Here is a 19544-nt window from a genome sequence, read left to right on the forward strand (position 1 = left end):
AGCACTTGGGTTTGTGTGCCAAGGGAGAACGAACACCCGCAGACCCCGGCTCAAGTATTCTCATTCGCACGTGAAGCCTGGCCCCTGCTTGAATGGTGGCAGTATAGTAAAGCCGTCAAACTTTATTTGACTTCAGTGGCTGGCAAATGGGATTATGGAATCACCTAACTGATGGTGGTGCAATGGCCTATGCCCAACAAACTGGTCTCAGGGCTAATTCCCACTAAATAGGTGATGACCACAATTGACCCTTCCTGGCACCAAGTTAGCAGGGGGTGAAGACCCAACTACCTTCTCACCCTCTAGACACAGCCCCTCCCAATCAGGGTTTAGGTGGGGGGAGGGGGAAGCTTGCCCAGCCACTGCCCACCTTGTAACTGCTCTGTGGACAAAAGCAGATGGTTAAGGGCTGGAGCACCATAGTCCTTAACTGGAAACAGTGTGGCTTAGTAAACAGAGCACTTGTCTGCGACTCAGTAGAGCTGGGTTCTGTTTTCAGCTCTGTCGGTGACCTTGGACAATTCACCTCCCAGTTCTGTTCCTCAGTTTCCCTATCCATAAAATGGAGACAATGCTACTGCTGTCCTTTGTAAAGCACTTTGAGATCTACAGATGAAACACGCTAGGTAAAAGATTGGAATTAGTGAACAGGGCTGTGGTTCAGAGTCGCACACCTTCTAAACAGTGGGGGGCTGTCAGAGGTGACAAGTGCCTAATCTGAGCTCCTGCTCCCCCGAGGTTAAATGCCCTCCACTCACATGAATGTGGGTAGGATCTCTGGGTGCGCCAGCACCCCTCAGGCTTTGTACCTCTAAGTGCAGCAACCCAGTTCTGCATCTCCGCTTTCCTGGGCAGAACCCTGGTGCCAAAAAGGCAAAGGAGAGATCTTAAGATTGTTTTTGCTTTTGCAGCAGAAGTACTATGCGAGGATCTGCCAGCAATGCACCCTGGTTACTTACAGAATTGGTAACCAAACCCTGTGCTGTGCTCAGGTGGAAGATGCAACTTTATTTATTTATTCACCAGGCTACATGGTTGTTTTTTTTAAAATTTATTAGGATCTAAGATGTTGTTTCCAACCTATGACATACTAGGGAAAGCCCCCAAGGGCCAAATCTAAATAATTACATTGATATAATCAGCTGGAGAGGCTGACGACAGAGAAATTCAGCTTGGATTTCGGAGGAGGAGGAGGAGGAAAGTGCACATTTGCTATTTGGTTTGAAAATACAGTCTCCTGTTTTCCCCTATGGGAAAGGAACATGGACGGAAAATAATGCTCCACCGTTCTCAGACAGAAGGGAGAGGCTGCCTCTGTCACTGGCCCAAAGTACCCACTGGGCAGCAGTCAGGAGGGGCAAGTGATACCTGGAGCATGACCACTTCTTGCTCCAGCCCCTAGTTTAGGCCTGACCTGTGTTAAGCTTCAAACCACAACAGTGTCTGAACCTGACCATCCTCATTGCAGCCTCTCTCCCATTCAATGGTCCCTCCCCATCCTGGGACCCTGTGGGTAGAGCCCTGCAAATCTGCAGATATCCACTTTATATCTGCAGACCATAGCTGCGGATGTGGATACCAATTTTGTATCTGTGCAGGGCTCTACTTGTGGGGTGATCCATCCAAGCAGGGTCCATCCCTATGTGAGATCCTCCCACTATCCAGATCTTGGCCTCCCGGGAGACAATAGTGAGGTAAACACGACAACCTGATTCTTGCTTGCAAGTGCTAATACACTTTCCCAGGCCTAGGGGTGCTAGACCATAGCATTGCTTTGTAAAGCATTTTAGAATATGGCTCATCCTTTTCTACGCTGGCCAGGGAAGCTGTACTGAAACCCAGCCAGCCTGGTTTGAACTTCAGGAGAGACAGCCTTACATCTTGGCAGTGGCAGGACACCTGAACCACTCCTCCATGCTCTCTGCTTGAATTAATCTTAACCAAGCTACACGCAAGACATAGTGGGTTTCCCCCCTCACGTGACAGAATGAAAATAGATTTAGAAGTGAGAGAGAGATTTTGCTACAGCAGGACTCCTTGGACTCTGAATTGTGGGTTTAAGAGCACTTGGTGGATAAAAATATATACAGTGAGACCAAGGACCTTTAATCAGAGAACTCATGAACTGTGGGTAAGGGCTGCGGGGCTTGGCCTCTGATGGGTTATAGACACTGGATTGGGTTCCAAAGCGGAGACTCAAGCCAGTGCAAAAAAAGAGCATTTTCTCCAGTCTCACTCATACAAACAACCCCGCCTTTGGTGTGGTTGTGCCCCAGTAGGATAGAGACAGAAGCTGCTTTGTCTCATTTTAATTTCACTAGGGAGCTAAAGTGAGGTGAAGAGATTCCAGCTACCACAACAAGCAGCAAATTGCAACCTCATTTAGACAGAAAGTGAAGGGTCCTTGGTCTTCATGAGAAAAAAAGGAAAGAGCAAGACGTTCAGCACCGTGGAGGAAGAGCGAGCGAGAAGGCCTGACCCCACTGAAAACAGACATCTTGCCGTTGAATTCATGGATACCAGAATGCAGCCTGTAGAGTCAGGCAAAGAGCCAAACGTTTGCTCTCAGGCCTTGTCTTTGCTGGTTCATATGTTGTCCTCATCCAGCATTTTGCTGACCCCTTCGCAGATCCTCTGCAGGTGGGTGCGGTAGGGTTCAGAAGGTCCATACAGCGCCGACAGGAACTCGTAGTCCGCAAAATGGTTGAAGACGTGATTGATCCTGGAGTGGGACTTGGCTGTCAGGTGGGTGTTGACGGCCTGGTGGAGCAGGTCGCGGCACTCGTTCAGCACGCTGGACATGACCCTGCGGTCGAAGGTGAAGTCTATCTGGTAGAAGCTGACGGCGGTCATGGCTAGGGTGTGCACTTTCTTGCGGAAGTGCTCCATCAGCCGCAGCTCATCGGTGGTGAACTGCCGATTGCGGTACAGTACCCCCAGCTTCATGACGATCTTGATCAGGTTCTTGATGATCTTCTGGGCCTCCTTGCGGTTGTGGGTGAACTCCTTGGTGACCCGGTACAGCTCATCCAGAACCTCGCTGCTGGTGTCATCAATGAAGATGTTCGCCATGGTCTTGGAGGCCATTTTGCTCAGGAGCTTTTTCTGAGCTTGCAGAACCAAGTTCTTGGTGCTGAAGGTGTCCATCTTCTCTGGAAGGGGGAAAAAAAAGGGAACACGACCATGTGATTCAGCCCTTGCCCTGGAGTAATGATCCCTCCCCTCCTGGCCCAGGTACGCACACACACACACAAAAGCATCTTGGTCTAATAGAGCAGAGGGAGTTGGGAATCTGGCCTCCTGCATTCTATTCCAGCTTTGGGATAGGAGGAGGGTCTAGTGGTCAGAACAGGCAGGGACTGAATATCAGGACGCCTGGGGTCTGTACTCAGCTTTAGGAGTGCATATGATTTACAGAGTAGGAGACTAGGACCCCCAAGACTCTGGGTTCTTTTCTCCTTTCTGGGAACAGGTGTAATTTAGTGGCTAGGTATTACTGTGGACTAAAATCCCCTAAACATCAAAGGAAGGTCGATGCACTGCGTACATTGGAAAGGCCCATTAGACCTATATTGCTGTCTTCCCACCTGGGATCTGTATTGCTACCTATGCAGAATAAGACTTATCACCCAGTCATTTTAATGTGCCTGCCTTAAAATCTGGCTCATTTCTTTGAGGGGGAGACCCACGTGACATTTGTTGGTCGTGTGGCTGGTGAGCGGCCCTTTAGCACAGCAGAGCTCGCACCCTGAGAGCGGATAGCATTATACGCCACGTTTGCGGATATAATTTTGTTCAGTCCCTGCAACCTGCCAGAGAGCAGCACTCCTGCTGGTTTCCTTTTGTGTTTGTCAAAGTACATCAAAGCACTCCATTTCTCCGGCTCCCTGCTATGCCAGAGTTTGGATTCCGGAACCAATTCAGTTTCCTGGCCGGATGATAACCTGTGCTCACCATTACTCAGGGACCGATTCTCCGGCCGTGCCCCACCGGCGCTGCGTGAGGGAATTTGATTCCTGCAAACCCGCCAATGAAGAAAGAAGTGACGAGCTCATAAGCAAGGTTATCAGCTTAGATGAAGGCTGCACACACATGAATGCAGCAATTCAGGCAAGAGAAAGACCTAGAGACAGACAAGACCTGCCTAGGACTCACGAACACAAACTGAGCCACTTAGCCAGTGATTGTGTTAGAGACCGAAACAAGCAAATGAAGCAACACAGGTGCTGGGATTCATCCTGCCTGGAATAGCAACACTGCAGGCCATAACTACAAGCTCTCATGTTAGGACAGATGGCAAAGAGAAGCAGGTCAGTGATGCAGCTGTTTGCATACGGTGGGACCTGTTTACGCTGAATTTGAACAAATTTGGTTTGGCGCTTTCATTGGCTCAAGAGATCTGAGTTTAAGTCCCAGCTCTGTGACCGTTCATTGACTCGCTCTTTGCCTCAGTTTCCCCATTGGTCAAATCTGGGTAACAACCCTTCCTTTTGACTGCCCCCTTGTCTGTTTAGGTTGTAAGTGCTTCAGGGCAGAGACTGCCACTACAGCCCCTAGCACAACAGGGCCTTGAGCTTGGCTGGAGGGGCTAGCTGCTGTTGTAACACAATGAATAAAAATGTGTTTCACTGCATTGACCCGACGGGCAAAAATTACAGCGCTGGCTTCGGGGAAGCTCTTAGAGGGAAGGCATTCTGGGGCTGCGAGCTCAGCCACTGCGTGTATAAGAGGAACACCACATAAGAGGCTGTATATGTTTGTACAGCTCCTAGCACAAATGAGTCCTGGTCAATGAGAAACACTCCCCAGGCGCTATGATAATACAGATCATATGGGATGGGAAGGTAATCCAGGCCACTGGGGTGAAGCCATTAATAAGTCGATTGCTCTGAAGCATTTTCAGTGTCTCCCTTTCCTAAATAATCCAGTTTCAAACCTTTACCCTCCGGAATCATGCTCTTTAATATTTGTACTTTAAGCTTTTGGCACGTGCTCTCTGAAAGTCAGGCCCCTTTAAGGGGTCTCCAGAATCATTAGCCCTTGCTGAAAATGCACCTCTCAAAGGTTTTGAGTAACACCAAAACTGGGGTTGAGATGGCTTTACTGGTCAGCGGAAATGGAGTCATTCAAACAGGGGCAGGGAATGAGGACACAGGTGCTATGGATTATAATTCCTAACTCTTAGCTGTGGATCGCCAAACCCTTTATAAAGGAGGGCAGTATCATTATCCCAATTTTACAGATGGGGAAACTGAGGCACAGAGTGGCACAAGGTGCGTGGCAGGAATTGAAACCAGGTCTCCTGCATCCTAGTCCTGTGTCCTCTCCACTAGTGCTACAAACAGCAGTATGCCCAATAACAGAGATTGTGCTTAAAGGAGGGAGCATAGTCTAGTGGTTAAAGCACTGAATTTGGAGTTGTGATTCCATTCCTAGCTCTGCTGTACATTCCTTGGGTGACCAGGGGCCAGTCACTTCACTTCAACATGCCTCAGTTTCTTCATCTGTAAATTGGGACTAATAATACTTATCTACTTGACATGGGGGGAAGATAGTGAGCTCAGGTTTATAAAGCGCTTTGAGATCATCCAGTGGAAGGTGCTTTAGACTATTCATAGAATATCAGGGTTGGAACCCCATCTACTCCAACCCCCTGCTCAAAGCAGGACCAAACCCACCTAAATCATCCCAGCCAGGGCTTTGTCAAGCCTGACCTTAAAAACCTCTAAGGAAGGAGATTCCACCACCTCCCTAGGGAACCCATTCCAGTGCTTCACCACCCTCCTAGTGAAAAAGTTTTTCCTAATCTCCAACCTAAACCTCCCCCACTGCAACTTGAGACCATTACTCCTTGTTCTGTCATCTTCTACCACTGAGAACAGTCTAGATCCATCCTCTTTGGAACCTCCTTTCAGGTAGTTGAAAGCAGCTATCAAATTCCCCCTCATTCTTCTCTTTTGCAGACTAAATAATCCCAGTTCCCTCAGCCTCTCCTCATAAGTCATGTGCTCCAGCTCCCTAATCATTTTTGTTGCCCTCCGCTGGGCTCTTTCCAATTTTTCCACATCCTTCTTGTAGTGTGGGGCCCAAAACTGGACACACAACTCCAGATGAGGCCTCACCAATGTCCAATAGAGGGGAATGATCACATCCCTCGATCTGCTGGCACAAGATCATTGTCATCCTAGGGTTTACATTGGCACAACAGTCCAGCTAATAGAACTGGTGACTCTGAATCAGTTCCGCCACTGGTAGCAATACAGCTAAGCAGGAGAGCTGCCCCAGGTCGGATGACAAAGGTGCCGGTGGGAGCCAGCACACCAAGCCCCAGCCCGCCAGGAATTTTCCATTGCAAGTTCTAAACCCCTGCAAATAGGGGGCATTCACGGAAAGGCTTAAGGAGGGTATAAATTAAGCGAGCAGTAACAGAGCCGTCAAAACCGGTACTGTTGCAAGATGTTCCACGCAGCGTTATTTACAGCCCTTTGGAAACAAAGGTTTGCAAGTATTTCCTTTTATGTGAAAACATTGATTTTAACAGCGTGAGTTGGGAGCTGGAGGGCTCTCTCTTTACTAATAAAGAAATGGAAAAAATACAGCCTGCAATGCTGGAGCTGCAGGCATCCTCCTAACAGGACAGGCTCATTTTCTGCCCGACAGGCATACGAGAGATAAGCTGGTACCGAGAGAGGCCGCCTGCGAGAGAGGAGAGAGAAAGCAAGGGAGAGAGAAACAGAGCCGCTCAATCAGGGGCGTGGGCGGCAGTATGGGGGCTATGATTTAGCACCTGCATTTCAGAAAGTTAACTTCCCCTGCTCGTGGGAGGCTGCAGTTAGCTTTGCTGTGGCTGTGGCACTGGTAGGGCAGCTCCGCTGTCTGCCAGTGTCTTTTCCAAAGATCGACGACTCAAGTTGGGTGAGCAAGGGTAGTGACATGACCGCTCTGAGCGCCTGCCTTAGGAGAGATGGCGGTGGGGAGAAGGTTGGCTAGGCAGCTGTTTCTCTATGGTGGAAGCCTTCTTATGCTGGCCTGATCCCTATTTCACAGATGGCAGAACTGAGACCCAGAAACCGTACGGCCCTAGTTTTCCAGAGCAGTCCCCGGTTTGGGAGAGGAATAATTGGAGGCACGCTGGGCATCCCCAGCTCCCACTGACTTTCTCTGGAGCTGGAAGTGCTCAGAACTTCAGAAAAATCAGGCCCCTCTATGGTGTCTCAAACCAAGCACCCCCAAAAAGCTAGGGCTTCCAGAATCCTTTGTCACAGCTCAGGGCCTTGGCCTAAAAGACATTTGTCCTTTCAGAGCAAACCGACGCTGAGCTCTTAAAGGGAACATTTTGATAATCTAGCTTGACTTCCTGCAGAGCACAGGCTGCAGAACTGAACACAAGCGACAGAAGAGAAAATGAATCTGGCACATGTTAGAGCATGTGACCTTACCAGCTGTGATCCTCTCTGCTCTGCACAGACATTACACTTCCCAGGGTCTTTTCTGGGAGAGTAAGGGTTTGCCTCCCTGTCCTTGCCCAAAATTTCTGCTCCTTCCAACCTGTTGATGCCTTATCCATCCTGCTGGTGGCTTCACCCCAGAGGTGGCTGCATTTCAATGCTGCTGTGTGCCTGAAGTTTGCAAAGCACCTTGGGATCACGAAAGGCACCCGTATAAATAGAAATTCCCACACCCAAAACCTTTGTCAGCTGAGGTTGACCTCCATCCACACAATCCTTTAAAAACAAGAAAATGCCCAGCAAAGGGAACTTTCTCTAAAAAGCCCGCAACACCCATACATCCCTGTAAGCAACCATGGTAACAGGCACCACACAACACTCCCTCGCACTATTAATTTAACAATGACTGACTCTTACATAGCACTGTTCAGCCACAGATCTCGAAGCGCTTTAGACGGGGAGAAATGGAATCGTTGCAATGGAGGGCTGGAAGGGCCCTTGAGAGGTCATCTAGTCCAGCCCCTCCACGCTGAGCCAGAACCAAATAACCCTAGACCGTCCCTGACAGGGGTTATTAGTCCAACCTCTTCTTAAACACCTCCCGTGATGGGGATTCCACCATCCCTCTAGGTCGCCTGTTCCAGAGCTTAACCACCCTCTGAGTTAGAAAGTTTACCTTCATATCCAGCCTCAGTCTCTCCTGCTGCAAACTAAGGTGACACCCTCTTGTCCTACCCTCAGTGGACACAGAGAACAACTGCTCACCGTCCTCTCTATAGCAACCTTTTACATATTAATCACGTCCCCTCGCTTGGCCTTCTCTTCCCTAGAGCGAACAGGCCCGGTTTTTCAACCTTTCCTCCCAGGTCACATTTTCCAAACCTCTTCTAATTTCTGTTGCTCATTTCCCTTGCGTCTCAGGGAGCAATCTGCCTCAGGTCACCCCGCCGGCCGGCTGCAGAGCCAGGAACTCAGGTCTCTCCAGTGCCAGTCTAATCTCTGCAGAGAGTTGTGCTGCTCCTGATTCATCCAGTTCCAAGGATCACTGCACGCCAGGGGGCTCTAAACGGGACTAAGCAGCATCACCCCAGACTTGGGGAATGAATGAATTAATTCAGACACCTTCCCTCCGTGCCGAACCCCTCTCTCCTGCTAATCTGTTACTATCCTCTCAACATGCTCCCCCGCCCCCCGAAACATGGCTCACTTCCCATTGGGCAGACGCTACCGTTTAGCGAGCGACTGGAGATTTCCCTCGAATGAGACATTTTCCTGCTCAGACGAGCCCGTCAGGCAGAGCCTCCTACTCGTTCCATTGTTCACCGCGGCGCTGCTTTATCAGCCGACAGAGGAAGAGGCAGTTTTGCCCCAGCACAAGTTAGAAACGGAAATAAACCAGCAGATTTCCTTCCTGTCACTCACGCTTCCAGCTCTGCTGGAGTTTGAAAACACCTCTAAAAAAAAACAAACCCACAACAGCCTCTGAAAGTGCTGGCTGTGACACAACTGTGGGAAATGGAGCAAGGCTCTGTCGAGAGGAAGGATGGGGCTGAAGATGCAGCATCCAAGACTGCAGCCTTCTCTGCTGTCCCTTCTCTTCCAGACACCTGAAGTGCTCTCAGATCTCTCTCCTGCCGCTGGGAGCCTGGACACCTCAACATGACCATGAGGAAGGATGGCTCAGTGGCTAGGTTGCACTCCTAGGATGCAGAAGACTGAAGTTCAATTCTCCGCTTGCCCAAGGTCACACAGAAAGTCTGTGGCCAAGTCACTTTGGACAGGGTTGCTTCCCAAGCAGTGGGTCACGGCTCACCAAGGGGTCGCAGGAAGATTGTAGATGGTCACAGGCCTGGTGCAGAGGGGCCATAGCCAGGTTGCAATGGGCAGAGCAGTGAGCCAGCCCTGGCCCTGTGGGACAATACCTAGGGTCCTGGGTGGGACTGTACTTGGGCAGCTGACCTGCTATCTTTATCCAGCTAGCTCAAGATGTCTACCCATGCTGCAAGCACTGCTGTGCCTCAGTTTCTCCATATGCACAATGGGAAATAGCAATTCCCTATCTCGCAGGGGTGTTGTGAGGATAAATAAAGATTGTGAGGTGCTCAAAAACAATGGTGATGAGGACCAGGCAAGTACCTGAATATACAGAGAGATCTTCCAAGGCAAATTGGGAGCGTGTTTTAATCTGCCATGCCCAAATTCAGGATTCAGTTTCTCTCCCCGTCGAGGATGCAGCTACTGCTACCTACAGCAGAGCAGCGAGCTGCTTTCCTGGCTTGCTGGATGGCTTGAGCCGTGTTGTCTGTTCACTGATGTTGATCCACCAGCATGACTCTGCATTGAAGCATGTCTTTGGCTTTGATTCAGTGGGTTTTGCTGCCAGACGTGAGCGCTGATGGATCTGGCGATAGGAGGGATTGGAATGAGGAAGGGCCAGGCACCTGGAGCAATTCACGCCTCAGGCACGGGCATGGAAGGAGGCACAAAGACGAGGGTGGGAGAAGCGGGTGGTCAGGCGGCTTCATCATCAGAACAACGGGGAGTAGCCAGAGACCACAGCGGAGATATAAGCAGAAGTGGCTTCATGCAAAGCCTTAAAGGGAAGAACGAGAACCTTGAACTATCCATGGGGAGTAGGGGAAGCCAGTGGAGTTCCAGCGAACACTGTTCATCCACAGGATTCTCTCTGTACCTGTTCCTCTAGGCCCCAAACCACAGAGAGCCCCTCCCCAGCTCTCACGAAGGTGCTCTGAACCCAAGGCAGTTACAAAGGCGTTCCTTTGCACATGCAAAGTCGGCCCCCGGCGCAGAGTGAGTTTTGCCACTCTGCAGCAAGGGCAACTTGCAGGGAGGAAAAAACAAACTGAGTTTTAATCAGAGCTTAACTGAAGGGCCTGCAGCGGCGAGAGCATCACCAAATGCCACCCCCGGATATCAAGTGACAGCCGTGACCTGACCAGCAGAACACTAAGCTAGAAAGCGCATAGCGTCAGAATCCGCTTTCCCTGGCTGATCAAACACAGAGGACCTGGCCCAGGAGTAAGAGCCGCCCTTGACCTCCGCAGTGTTGCAGCCACTTAGACCAGGTCTGAGTTTTAACCCTTCCATTGGGGAGGGCGCACACCACAGGACTGAAACGGCATACGGACATTTCAGTTCGCCCGTAAACGTGGCACATGGTAACCTCTGCACATCCGGCGACAGCTTCACGGTTCCCCCAGCCCCGCCTGCTCCTGAGATGCTGACACAAGCCTTCCTCTGTGGGTGCATGTAACAGAGACAAAGGCTGATCTCCCCCCCCTCCGCCCCGCCCCCAAGAGTGGTGCACATCAGGAATAACTCCTGCAGCTACCAGCGGAAGCGAGGGCCGAATCAGGCCTGATCCTTTAAAAGCATCCTCCTGTGACACATCAGAAAACGGGCGCTTCGTGAATCTGAAAACACTGTCATCCTGCCAGCACCCAGCGGAGGCTGGTGACATTTGAAAGGGATTAGGCAAAATTGACACATACAGGTGTGTGCAGGGAGCCAATTTGCAGCGCCACATCCAACTCCGGCAATGTTGTCCTCCCGGGGGCCTCTGCTATCAGCACGGCTCCGCGGGGGGGCGGGCTTCGGAGCCTGAGCCCGGCCCCCTCCCATTCCACAAGCTGGGAAGGGAGTGGAGGTAACGATTTATTATTTCTTCCCGACGCTGCACACCTGCACTGCTTCCACTCCTGACGATGCTGGTCTCAATTACCGGAGCAACCGTCAGCCGTTCCCCTTCTCCCGCCGAACACCCACCCACCGCTCCCTTGATGGCGGGATGAATATTTCATAGAGCAGCACAGAGGCACTTGAATAATTTATGGGTCAGCGTGGAGAGCGAGCTTACCGCATGTGGAAAGAGGCGCTGGGAGCAGGCAGGCACCTCCTCCTCCTGGCGCTTGTTAGGGCCGCGTTCATCGAAGCCCCCTCGATCCCCCCCGTTTTCCCTGGATTTATAACTTGCCATCAAAAGTTTCCTCGGGTGCGAAAGTTCTCCGCTCAGAGGGGGCGTTAAACAGCGGGAGCGGCATCTGTCCAGCTGGTTGGGAAACCAGAGATGAACGCGGTGTGGGGTCGAGATGCTCCCTGGCTGCCCTGGAACTCAGCTGTTCCACCATTTCCCTGCCAGTGCAGTGGAAAGCAAGCCTGGCAGGAAAGCCTTGCCACCCGAAGGTCTAACCCGGGTCTGCCGGACAGCAGCGTGTCATCCCAGAGCCTGACAAGGGCAGAGCAATCCGGTGCCCAGTGCTTCACCGTGCCATTATCTTGTCTACACTGGGGCAAGGCGCCCTGCTTGGGTCTGGTTCTCAGTTACACCGAGGCCCCTTTATGCCGCCCTGGCTGTACAAAGGGGCCTTGAAGTATGCGGAATATCCCCTGTGCGTGGGCATCCCAAAGGGGTGCAGAGCCGCACAAGGGCTACCCCCTATACGCACATTTAAACTTCTGCCCGCATCTAGGGCAAGCCAGCCAGGCTCTGTAAAGGGGTGAAGGAATTTCAACAACCGTCCTTCCCTTTCGCTTCTCTTCGTATGGCTCTGCCCTGCAGTACCACCCAGCAGTTCTCAGAGCCGCGAAGGGACCCTCATTTAATTAAGCTTCGCAGCCATCCCAGGGAAGCAGTAATACGACCATTAAAGATTGGGAAAGAGAAGAGTGAAGTGACGTAACCACCCAGAGCAAGACCACAGAGTCACCGGCTCCGACCATTAGGTAACACTCCCTATATCAGCCAACTCCAGATGCCCTCGGCAGCACTGTTATGACAAGCGTCAGGATCTCTCCCTCCCAGGCCTGACTTTTAGTGGGCGTTTGGGGGTTGGGTAACTAAATAATTAAAGAAGTACCTCATCTCCTGCAGCCGCTGTTGTTACCCGTTGCCATGGGCGCCAACAGCCTTGCTAGCTACACCTTCTCCAGCTGCTCAAGAAACAAGTCAGGCCCATTGCAGGAGTTCTCCCGCAGTGGCCAAATGTAAGAGTTGATCAGTAGCCAAGCAACCGAGGTCTTGGGAGGCAGATTGTGTACAGAGCGGGCGGGTCCGAGGAGAAGGATCCGGAAGCTACTGCGGAAAGCCCCTCTCCCTGACAAAGGAGGCAGGAGTCCGGTGAGCCATCCGGGCCCAGCCATGTGTACACACAACGGTGGCCTATCCCATTTATAGTGACGCTGGGCCGGCGTGGTGCTGTTATTACCGGCTGCGTGGTGGTGGCGCAGAGGCGCCGGAGTCATAGGCCAGGGCCCCCGATGGTGCTCGGCGTTGTTCAAACATGGAACAAAGAGACAGCCCCCTCCCCAGAGAGCTTCCAGTGAAAGGGTCATTGTGGGGCCAGGACCGGGGGAGAAGACATGGGACTCTTCTATTCCGGGAACACGGGCTGTTTTCCCTCCTGGTGCAAGCCAGGCCTGGCCTAAGCTGGGCCTGCTGCAAGGCTCGTAGGGGCTGAGAAACATTGTTCAGTGGATGCTGTGAAACGAGTTGGCAAGGCCTCAGTCCAGGCCCCGAGAGCCTAGGGCTAGGACAGCGGGAAACTGGCCTGGCTCAGGGCTGCCTTGGCCAGGCCTGCAGCTCACCCCTGCCGTTGCTGTGCCCCACACCGTCCCATGTGCAGGCCCCAGCCAGGCAGCGGGGAGTTGATTAGGGGACAGGTGGCTCTGCAGCGTAAAGGGAAGTGCTAATGTGTTATTGTAAAAGGCCCTTGGGGTTCCTGACGCTTTGCGGCAGAGAACCCTGAGGGCCTTGAATTAGCCACCCAGCAGTGGCAATGGAAGGTCCCCCTGGCACCAGCATGGCTTGGGGCATACTCCGGGGTTTCAGATGACTAGGATGTTCTTTGGTTTCACTTGCTGAGGCCCATCAGCAAGGGGCCGGTTAATGCAGCGGTGACTGCTGTAAGCTGGATGCCTGGTTGTTCAGAACCAGACTGAGAACTCGCCAACTCATTTCACAGAATCTCCCAACCAGCATTTCTCAGCACGCACTCCACTCCCGCTATTAGCACTCCAGCCCCCCGTCGGCCCCTCACTGCTCCCAAGCATGGAACTGATTAGGAGTGGCAGGAAGCCAACAGACACAGCAGGGCGGAAACCAGAAGCCGTCTGAAATAGTTCTTAGGGTTTCTTCTTTGTAACAGGCCACGGTCACTAATAACTCTGCTCCGACTGGTAAATAGCCAACTCAGAGCAAAAACCAGAGATGGCCCTGAACCAGAACCCTGGATCCGGCTCTCGGCTCACAGCTCAAATGTATCCCCATAAGGAGACAATCCACCTGAGTCACTCAGATACTTGTGATGACATGGGATAGGAACCCTCGACTGATCTGAGCTATTCACGGAGCGCCCGGGTGACAGAGTGCTGGGACCTGCCTGGTGAGTCAGCACTCTGATCCCTGGGGCTCCAATCAGCTCCCCCTGGAAAAGGCTGGGGGAGGCACACACTAATTAGCTGATCCAGCTGGGAGGCTGGAGAACCAATGAGTCCATCAGCTGAGGGATATAAGGAAGCCACAAGAAGGAAGTCCAGTAGGAGGCAGGAATGGTGATCCGAGCTAGCTGAGCCTGATGTATGCAGAGATCTCAACGACCACTCCTTCCCCTGCTCTGGAATATTATGTCAGTGATGCCTGGGATTGGGAATGGATCACACGACGTTGCCACTCAACAGAGGGCGTCTGAGAGGTTCCTGGGGCATCTGAGGTCAGGGACAGAATGTGCCCTGTTGTAGCCTGAGCCTCAGTTACTCCGTTCCTGCACTGGAGATAGGGATGCTTTATGTCACCACTGCACTCCCTGTATTCTGAAACATGCAGGATCCTGCCCAGTCCCAGTAGAGGAGCCCTGGGGCTGCTCTGACTTACACTCCCCTTCCCACAGCCCTCTGTGGGCCCTGAGAATAGAGACTAGCTGTGGTACGGGGCACTTGGCTGTGCCCCCAGCCTGCCCCTACATCAGAGCCGGGGAGCAGGACCAGCAGAGCCTGTAGGCCAGTTCTACACTGGCTGGGAAAGCTCCCTGAATACAGGGAGGGGAGATTCTTGGAGGGCAGGGGTGCTCCCGTCCACCTTAAGGTCCCTTTCCACTGGCCCTCAGTGCGCTTGCTCCCATCACAGCAGCATCCTTCCAACTTTGGGCATAATTCCCTAGGAGAGGCAGGAAGCAGGACCAGATGGATCATGCTCTGTCCCAGAATGAAGCAACGATACGGAGTCGCAAGTTATTTTGAGGCATCTCTCTTGCTTTCAGCTCCCTCCCTTCCTTGTCGAGCTCAGATCAGCAGTTCTCTCTTCTGGAGCAACTTCCTCCCTCCCTTGCTCAGGAGGTTGGTGATTAAGGAGGCTCATTAGGAAGAAGGAGCTTTCAAGCCCCCACGCCCCACGCGGAGACGTCTCAGCTGACTGTCACAGGGAATGCTCCCAGCTGACAGGGTCTGTGCCTTTGAAAGGATCATTGCGAATATTAAGCCACTTTAGAAGCAAAGAAAGATTCTCATGAGGCAGGGGGGGAGGCTTGTGGTAGGTGCACCCCAAATTGGGCCTAATGGGGGGGAGGGCTGGCTGGGCAGGTGGCGAGCAGCCTGCACAGCTGATGGTGCAACTCTTGCCGGTTTCATTGGTACCCCCTTGTCCACACTGTTCTGTTGGTCTCATTCCCCATATTGTTTTTTGACATAAGATTGCACAAGCCAGGACTGCATAACTTACTGCTGGACTGTGCCAAGGGCCGTGGGTCCTGAGTCCCTCTCTAGGTGTGACTGTATTGCAAATAACGAACAACAACAACAACATTTACAGCCTGTGTTCTGGGGTTGCTGCATTTATAAGTTTGTTTTTAAGCCAACTGATGGTCTAGTGGTTATTAGGGAATGGGACTCTGGAGCCCTGGGGTCTATTCCCAGCTCTGCCACTGACCATTGGGTGACCTCAGGCAAGTCACTGTGCCTCTCTGTGCCTCAGTTTCCCTATCTGTAAAATGGGGTGATGCAGCTCAGAGGGACTAAGAGGGTTAGTTCTTTGTTAAGAGCTTTAAGGTCCTTGAATGGAAGGTGCTAGAGATGTATATGATGTTACTCATGAGATCAGGAGCACAGAAATTGACGGACAGGATAAGACCTAAGGTCCATCTCACCCAGTATCCTGTCTCTCACAGTGTGAGAGGTGCAAGTAGCAGCTGTCGGGTAATCTGCCTCTCACCATAGATCTCACCCTGCTCTCTAATAGTTAGAGCCTGGCTTAAACCCTGAAATTTAATATCCCTTCCAAAATTATTGGCAATAACTATGATAATTCACATATATTGTCTCTTTCTGAACCTTGCGAAGTTCTTGGTCTCAGTGACTTCATGTGGCAATGAGTTCCCCAGTCTAATTATGCATGGTATGAAAAAGTAGTTCCGTCCATCTGTTTTGAATTTACCACCTTTTAATTTCAGTGAGCATCCCCTAAGTCTTGTGTTACAAAGACCAGGAGAACAGATGTTCCTAATCTATCAGTTCTAGACCATTCATTATATTACAGAATCTTATAATCGCCCCTTATTTGCCTCCTCTCTAAGGTGGTCGTAATAATAATCCTCAGCTCTTAGAGCTTTATACAGCAGTAGATCTGCAAGTGCTTTGCAAAGGAGGTCAGCATCATTATCCCCATTTTATACATAGGGAAACTGAGGCATGGAGAAGGGGAAGCAGTATGCCTAAGTTCACCCCGCAGGCCAGTGGCAGGGCTGAGAATAGAGCCAAGATCTCCTCAGTCCCAGTCCAATGCTCTCTCAACCAGTCTCAATCTTGTCAAGCACCCTTCAGAGGAGAGACTTTTTAGGCCGTTGTTCATTCACGTTGCCCTTCTCTGAACCCCTTCTAAATCTGCAATATCCTTTTAGAGAGGAATTAAATGGCTCCTTTCCCTCCTCTACCGAGCTGCTTTTTTAAACTGGTGGATGGGGCTTTAGAAGACAAATCATACCACACTGTCACCTGTTCCAGCAGAAAACACCACTGATTTTACATAACATAAGAACAACCATACTTGGTCAGACCAAAGGTCCATCTAGCCCAGTCTCCTGTCTTCCGACAGTGGCCAATGCCAAGTGCCCCAGAGGGAATGGACAGAACAGGGAATCATCCAGTGATCCATCCCCTGTTGCCCATTTCCAGCTACTGGCAAACAAAGGCTAGAGACACCATCCCTGCCCATCCGGGCTAATAGCCATTGATGGACCTATCCTCTATGAATTCATCTAGTTCTTTTTTGAACCCTGTTATAGTCTTGGCCTTCACAACATCCTCTGGCAAAGAGTTCCACAGGTTGACTGTGCGTTGGGTGAAGAAATTCCTTGTGTTTATTTTAAACCTGGTGCCTATTACGGTAATTTCATTTGGTGACCCCTAGTTCTTGTGTTATGAGAAGGAGTAAATAACACTTCCTTATTTACTTTCTCCACACCAGTCATGATTTTATAGACCTCCATCATATCCCCCCTTAGTCGTCTGTTTTCCAAGCTGAAAAGTCCCAGTCTTATTAATCTCGCCTCATAGGGCAGCCGTTCCATACCCCTAATCATTTTTGTTGCCCTTTTCTTAACCTTTTCCAATATATCTTTTTTGAGATGGGACGACCCCATCTGTATGCAGTATTTAAGATGTGGGCGTACCATGGATTTATATAGCGGCAATATGATATTTTCTGTCTTATTATCTATCCCTTTCTTAATGACTCCCAACATTCTGTTCGCTTTTTTGACGGCCGCTGCACATGGAGTGGATGTTTTCAGAGAACTCTCCACAATGATGCCAAGATCTCTTTCTTGAGTGGCAACAGACCACAAGGAACAAGCTTTGAACAAGGAACAAGCTTTGTTCTCTGTTCTTCGATCCTATCAAGTCATTCAGGGCATGGGGCAATATGTTACACGGATTCTGAACAATCACTGCCTCCTCGAATCCCAGTGACATGCTGGTTGTCCCTTGGACTGGAGTCGCACTTCAGTGCTCTTCCTTGGCACCAGCACAGTTTACTCCCCTGGAACCAGATCTTCAATAGAGCTCCACTCCCATTTAGATGCCCACGTAAGCAGCCAGGTGCTCAGAAGAGTAGAGCACATTGGGTGGAAACCTGGCCCCAAGGGGAGCTGCTGAGTGCTGAGGCCTTTGGCAAATCCTGCCCCCGGTCATGGGTGCTGAGCCCTTGGAAAATCTGGACAGGAGCATGGAGTTGGTGGGTGCCATGTTGAAAGGGGGAAAGTTCTGCAGGAACACTGGGCCCTGAAGTGGCATCAGCATCCCTGCTACCCCTTTAGTTACCCCAGGCTAGGGAAATATTAGTAGATTGGGTCACAAATCAGGGGAAGAAGGCAACACCCTCCCGGACCCATGCAGTCTGTGGCATTTGGAGTGGGTGTTTGTCTACACTGCAAGAGAAGAAACCCCCTGGCAGCGAGGTTCAGAGCCCGGTCAGGTGGCATTACGGGGCTTGAACAGCAGTGTAGCCCTGCCTGCTTGGGCTGGAGCTTGGCCTTTGCAATCTGGCGAGAGGAGAGGGTCTCAGAGCCCGGCTCCAGCCTGAGTGGGAACATTCACTGGGCAGCTAACCATTTACTGCCGGTATTCAGACACTACACCGGGAGCCCGGTGAAACGGGGCTTTCCCCTCTCGGATTCCTAGGAGGTGAGAGATGGGCCTTCCTAGAACCCTGGTCAGGGCAGAGAGGAGGGTGATGCCCAGCTGGGGGGGGGAGGGGGAGGCAGGCCCTGGCCGGGGGGGGGAGGCAGACGGGAGGGTGATGCTCAGCTGGCGGGGGGGGAAGGCCCTGGCCGGCGGGGGGGCAGACGGGAGGGTGATGCTCAGCTGGGGGGGGGGGGGAAGGCCGTGGCCGGCGGGGGGGCAGACGGGAGGGTGATGCTCAGCTGGGGGGAGGCCGTGGCCGGCGGGGGGGCAGACGGGAGGGTGATGCTCAGCTGGGGGGGTGGGGGGGGAAGGCCCTGGCCGGCGGGGGGGCAGACGGGAGGGTGATGCTCAGCTGGGGGGGGGCAGACGGGAGGGTGATGCTCAGCTGGGGGGGGAGGCCCTGGCCGGCGGGGGGGCAGACGGGAGGGTGATGCTCAGCTGGGGGGGGGCAGACGGGAGGGTGATGCTCAGCTGGGGGGGGATGTCCCAGACTCCCGCCGCGTGGCCCGGGGCTGCGGCTGTCGATTCCGTGGAGGGGGGCGGGGGGAGGCGCTTTAACCGGGGCTCGGTTCTCCAGCCCGGCCCCTCCCGCGGCAGCCCCGCACTTACCCGCCTCCTGCGGGCACCGGCCCGGCGGCGGAGCTCGGCGCGTGTCCCTCTCCCGGGCCGGCAGGGTCCGGTCCGGTCTCCGGCTACGCCGCGCCCCCCGGGCTCTCCCTGCCCGCCAGGCGCAGCCGGGTCCCGGGGCCAGCGGCTGCTCGGCGAGCCCCAGGCAGCGCTCCCGGGTCCCGCTCTCCGCCCCCCCCCCGCGGTGTAACCCGAGCCCGGCGCAGCCCAAAGTTTCAAATTCAAGGAGAAGTCGGGGGAGCGGGGGGGGGGTGACGGAGCCGCCAGCCAATGGCAGCGCAGGGCTAGCTACAAAGTAGCCAATGGGGCCCGGGCGCGGGGGCGGGCTCCAGCTGGGGTTTGATAGAAGTGGGGGGAGGCTTTTTGGTTCCCTGCCCAGCCAGGGGAGCCTCTGGCCGGGCGCTGGCACTAAGGAGGGGCCCTGCCCCCTGCCCCTGTCCCTGTCCCTGTCCCTGCCCGGCTGCATCAGCTCTGCAGACTTAAGTGCTGGAGCTGGGGAAGCGTCCACACCCCCTGGCTCCAAGCGGTTTCCATCCTGGGGTTCGCAGTTTGGTTCAATGGCTCTCAGCCCCCCCCCCCCCCCATGCAAATAGTTCCTGCACCCCTGTGTGCTGATGCCGCCAGAGAGCCGGGGTCAGCGTCCCCCTGCCAAGGCCTTGGCCTCTTTTGTCTCCCAGGCTTCCCCAGCTGCCGCTTTCCCTCGCTCTTTCCTCGGGCTTTATTGCCCTGTTTTGCTTCCGCCAGCAACTCCAAGGCGCTTGGCAGCTCCCCGGCCCATCC

General features: G+C 52.8%; 1 protein-coding gene across 3 annotated transcripts; it reads right to left on the reverse strand.

The window, feature by feature from the left end:
- Positions 1-1035: 1035 nt before the first annotated feature.
- Positions 1036-18973, reverse strand: TNFAIP8L1 (TNF alpha induced protein 8 like 1). 3 transcript variants are annotated; one of them, XM_044998890.1, is made up of 2 exons: positions 18747-18973; positions 1036-3152 (listed from the first exon to the last, which is right to left on the reverse strand). In XM_044998890.1, exon 2 carries the CDS (start codon positions 3145-3147, stop codon positions 2587-2589), a length of 561 nt encoding a protein of 186 aa, XP_044854825.1. In that variant the 5' UTR covers positions 3148-3152; positions 18747-18973; the 3' UTR covers positions 1036-2586. The 3 variants fall into 3 exon arrangements, with proteins under 3 accessions (XP_044854825.1, XP_044854826.1, XP_044854823.1); XM_044998891.1 differs by lacking the exon at positions 18747-18973 and adding an exon at positions 12326-12443; XM_044998888.1 differs by lacking the exon at positions 18747-18973 and adding an exon at positions 8677-8763.
- Between the last annotated feature and the right edge of the window lie 571 nt (positions 18974-19544).

Source organism: Mauremys mutica, chromosome 24, assembly GCF_020497125.1.
Source record: "Mauremys mutica isolate MM-2020 ecotype Southern chromosome 24, ASM2049712v1, whole genome shotgun sequence".
Classification (NCBI taxonomy): domain Eukaryota; kingdom Metazoa; phylum Chordata; order Testudines; family Geoemydidae; genus Mauremys; species Mauremys mutica.

Bases quoted from the DNA above. Each gene is read 5' to 3' on its own strand.
- TNFAIP8L1 (XM_044998888.1), bottom strand. From the start codon at position 8,716: ATGTCTCATTCGAGGGAAATCTCCAGTCGCTCGCTAAACG. The intron at 3,153-8,676 runs GTAGCGTCTGCC...TCCCCCTTCCAG, and splicing joins CTCCAGTCGCTCGCTAAACG to AGAAGATGGACACCTTCAGC.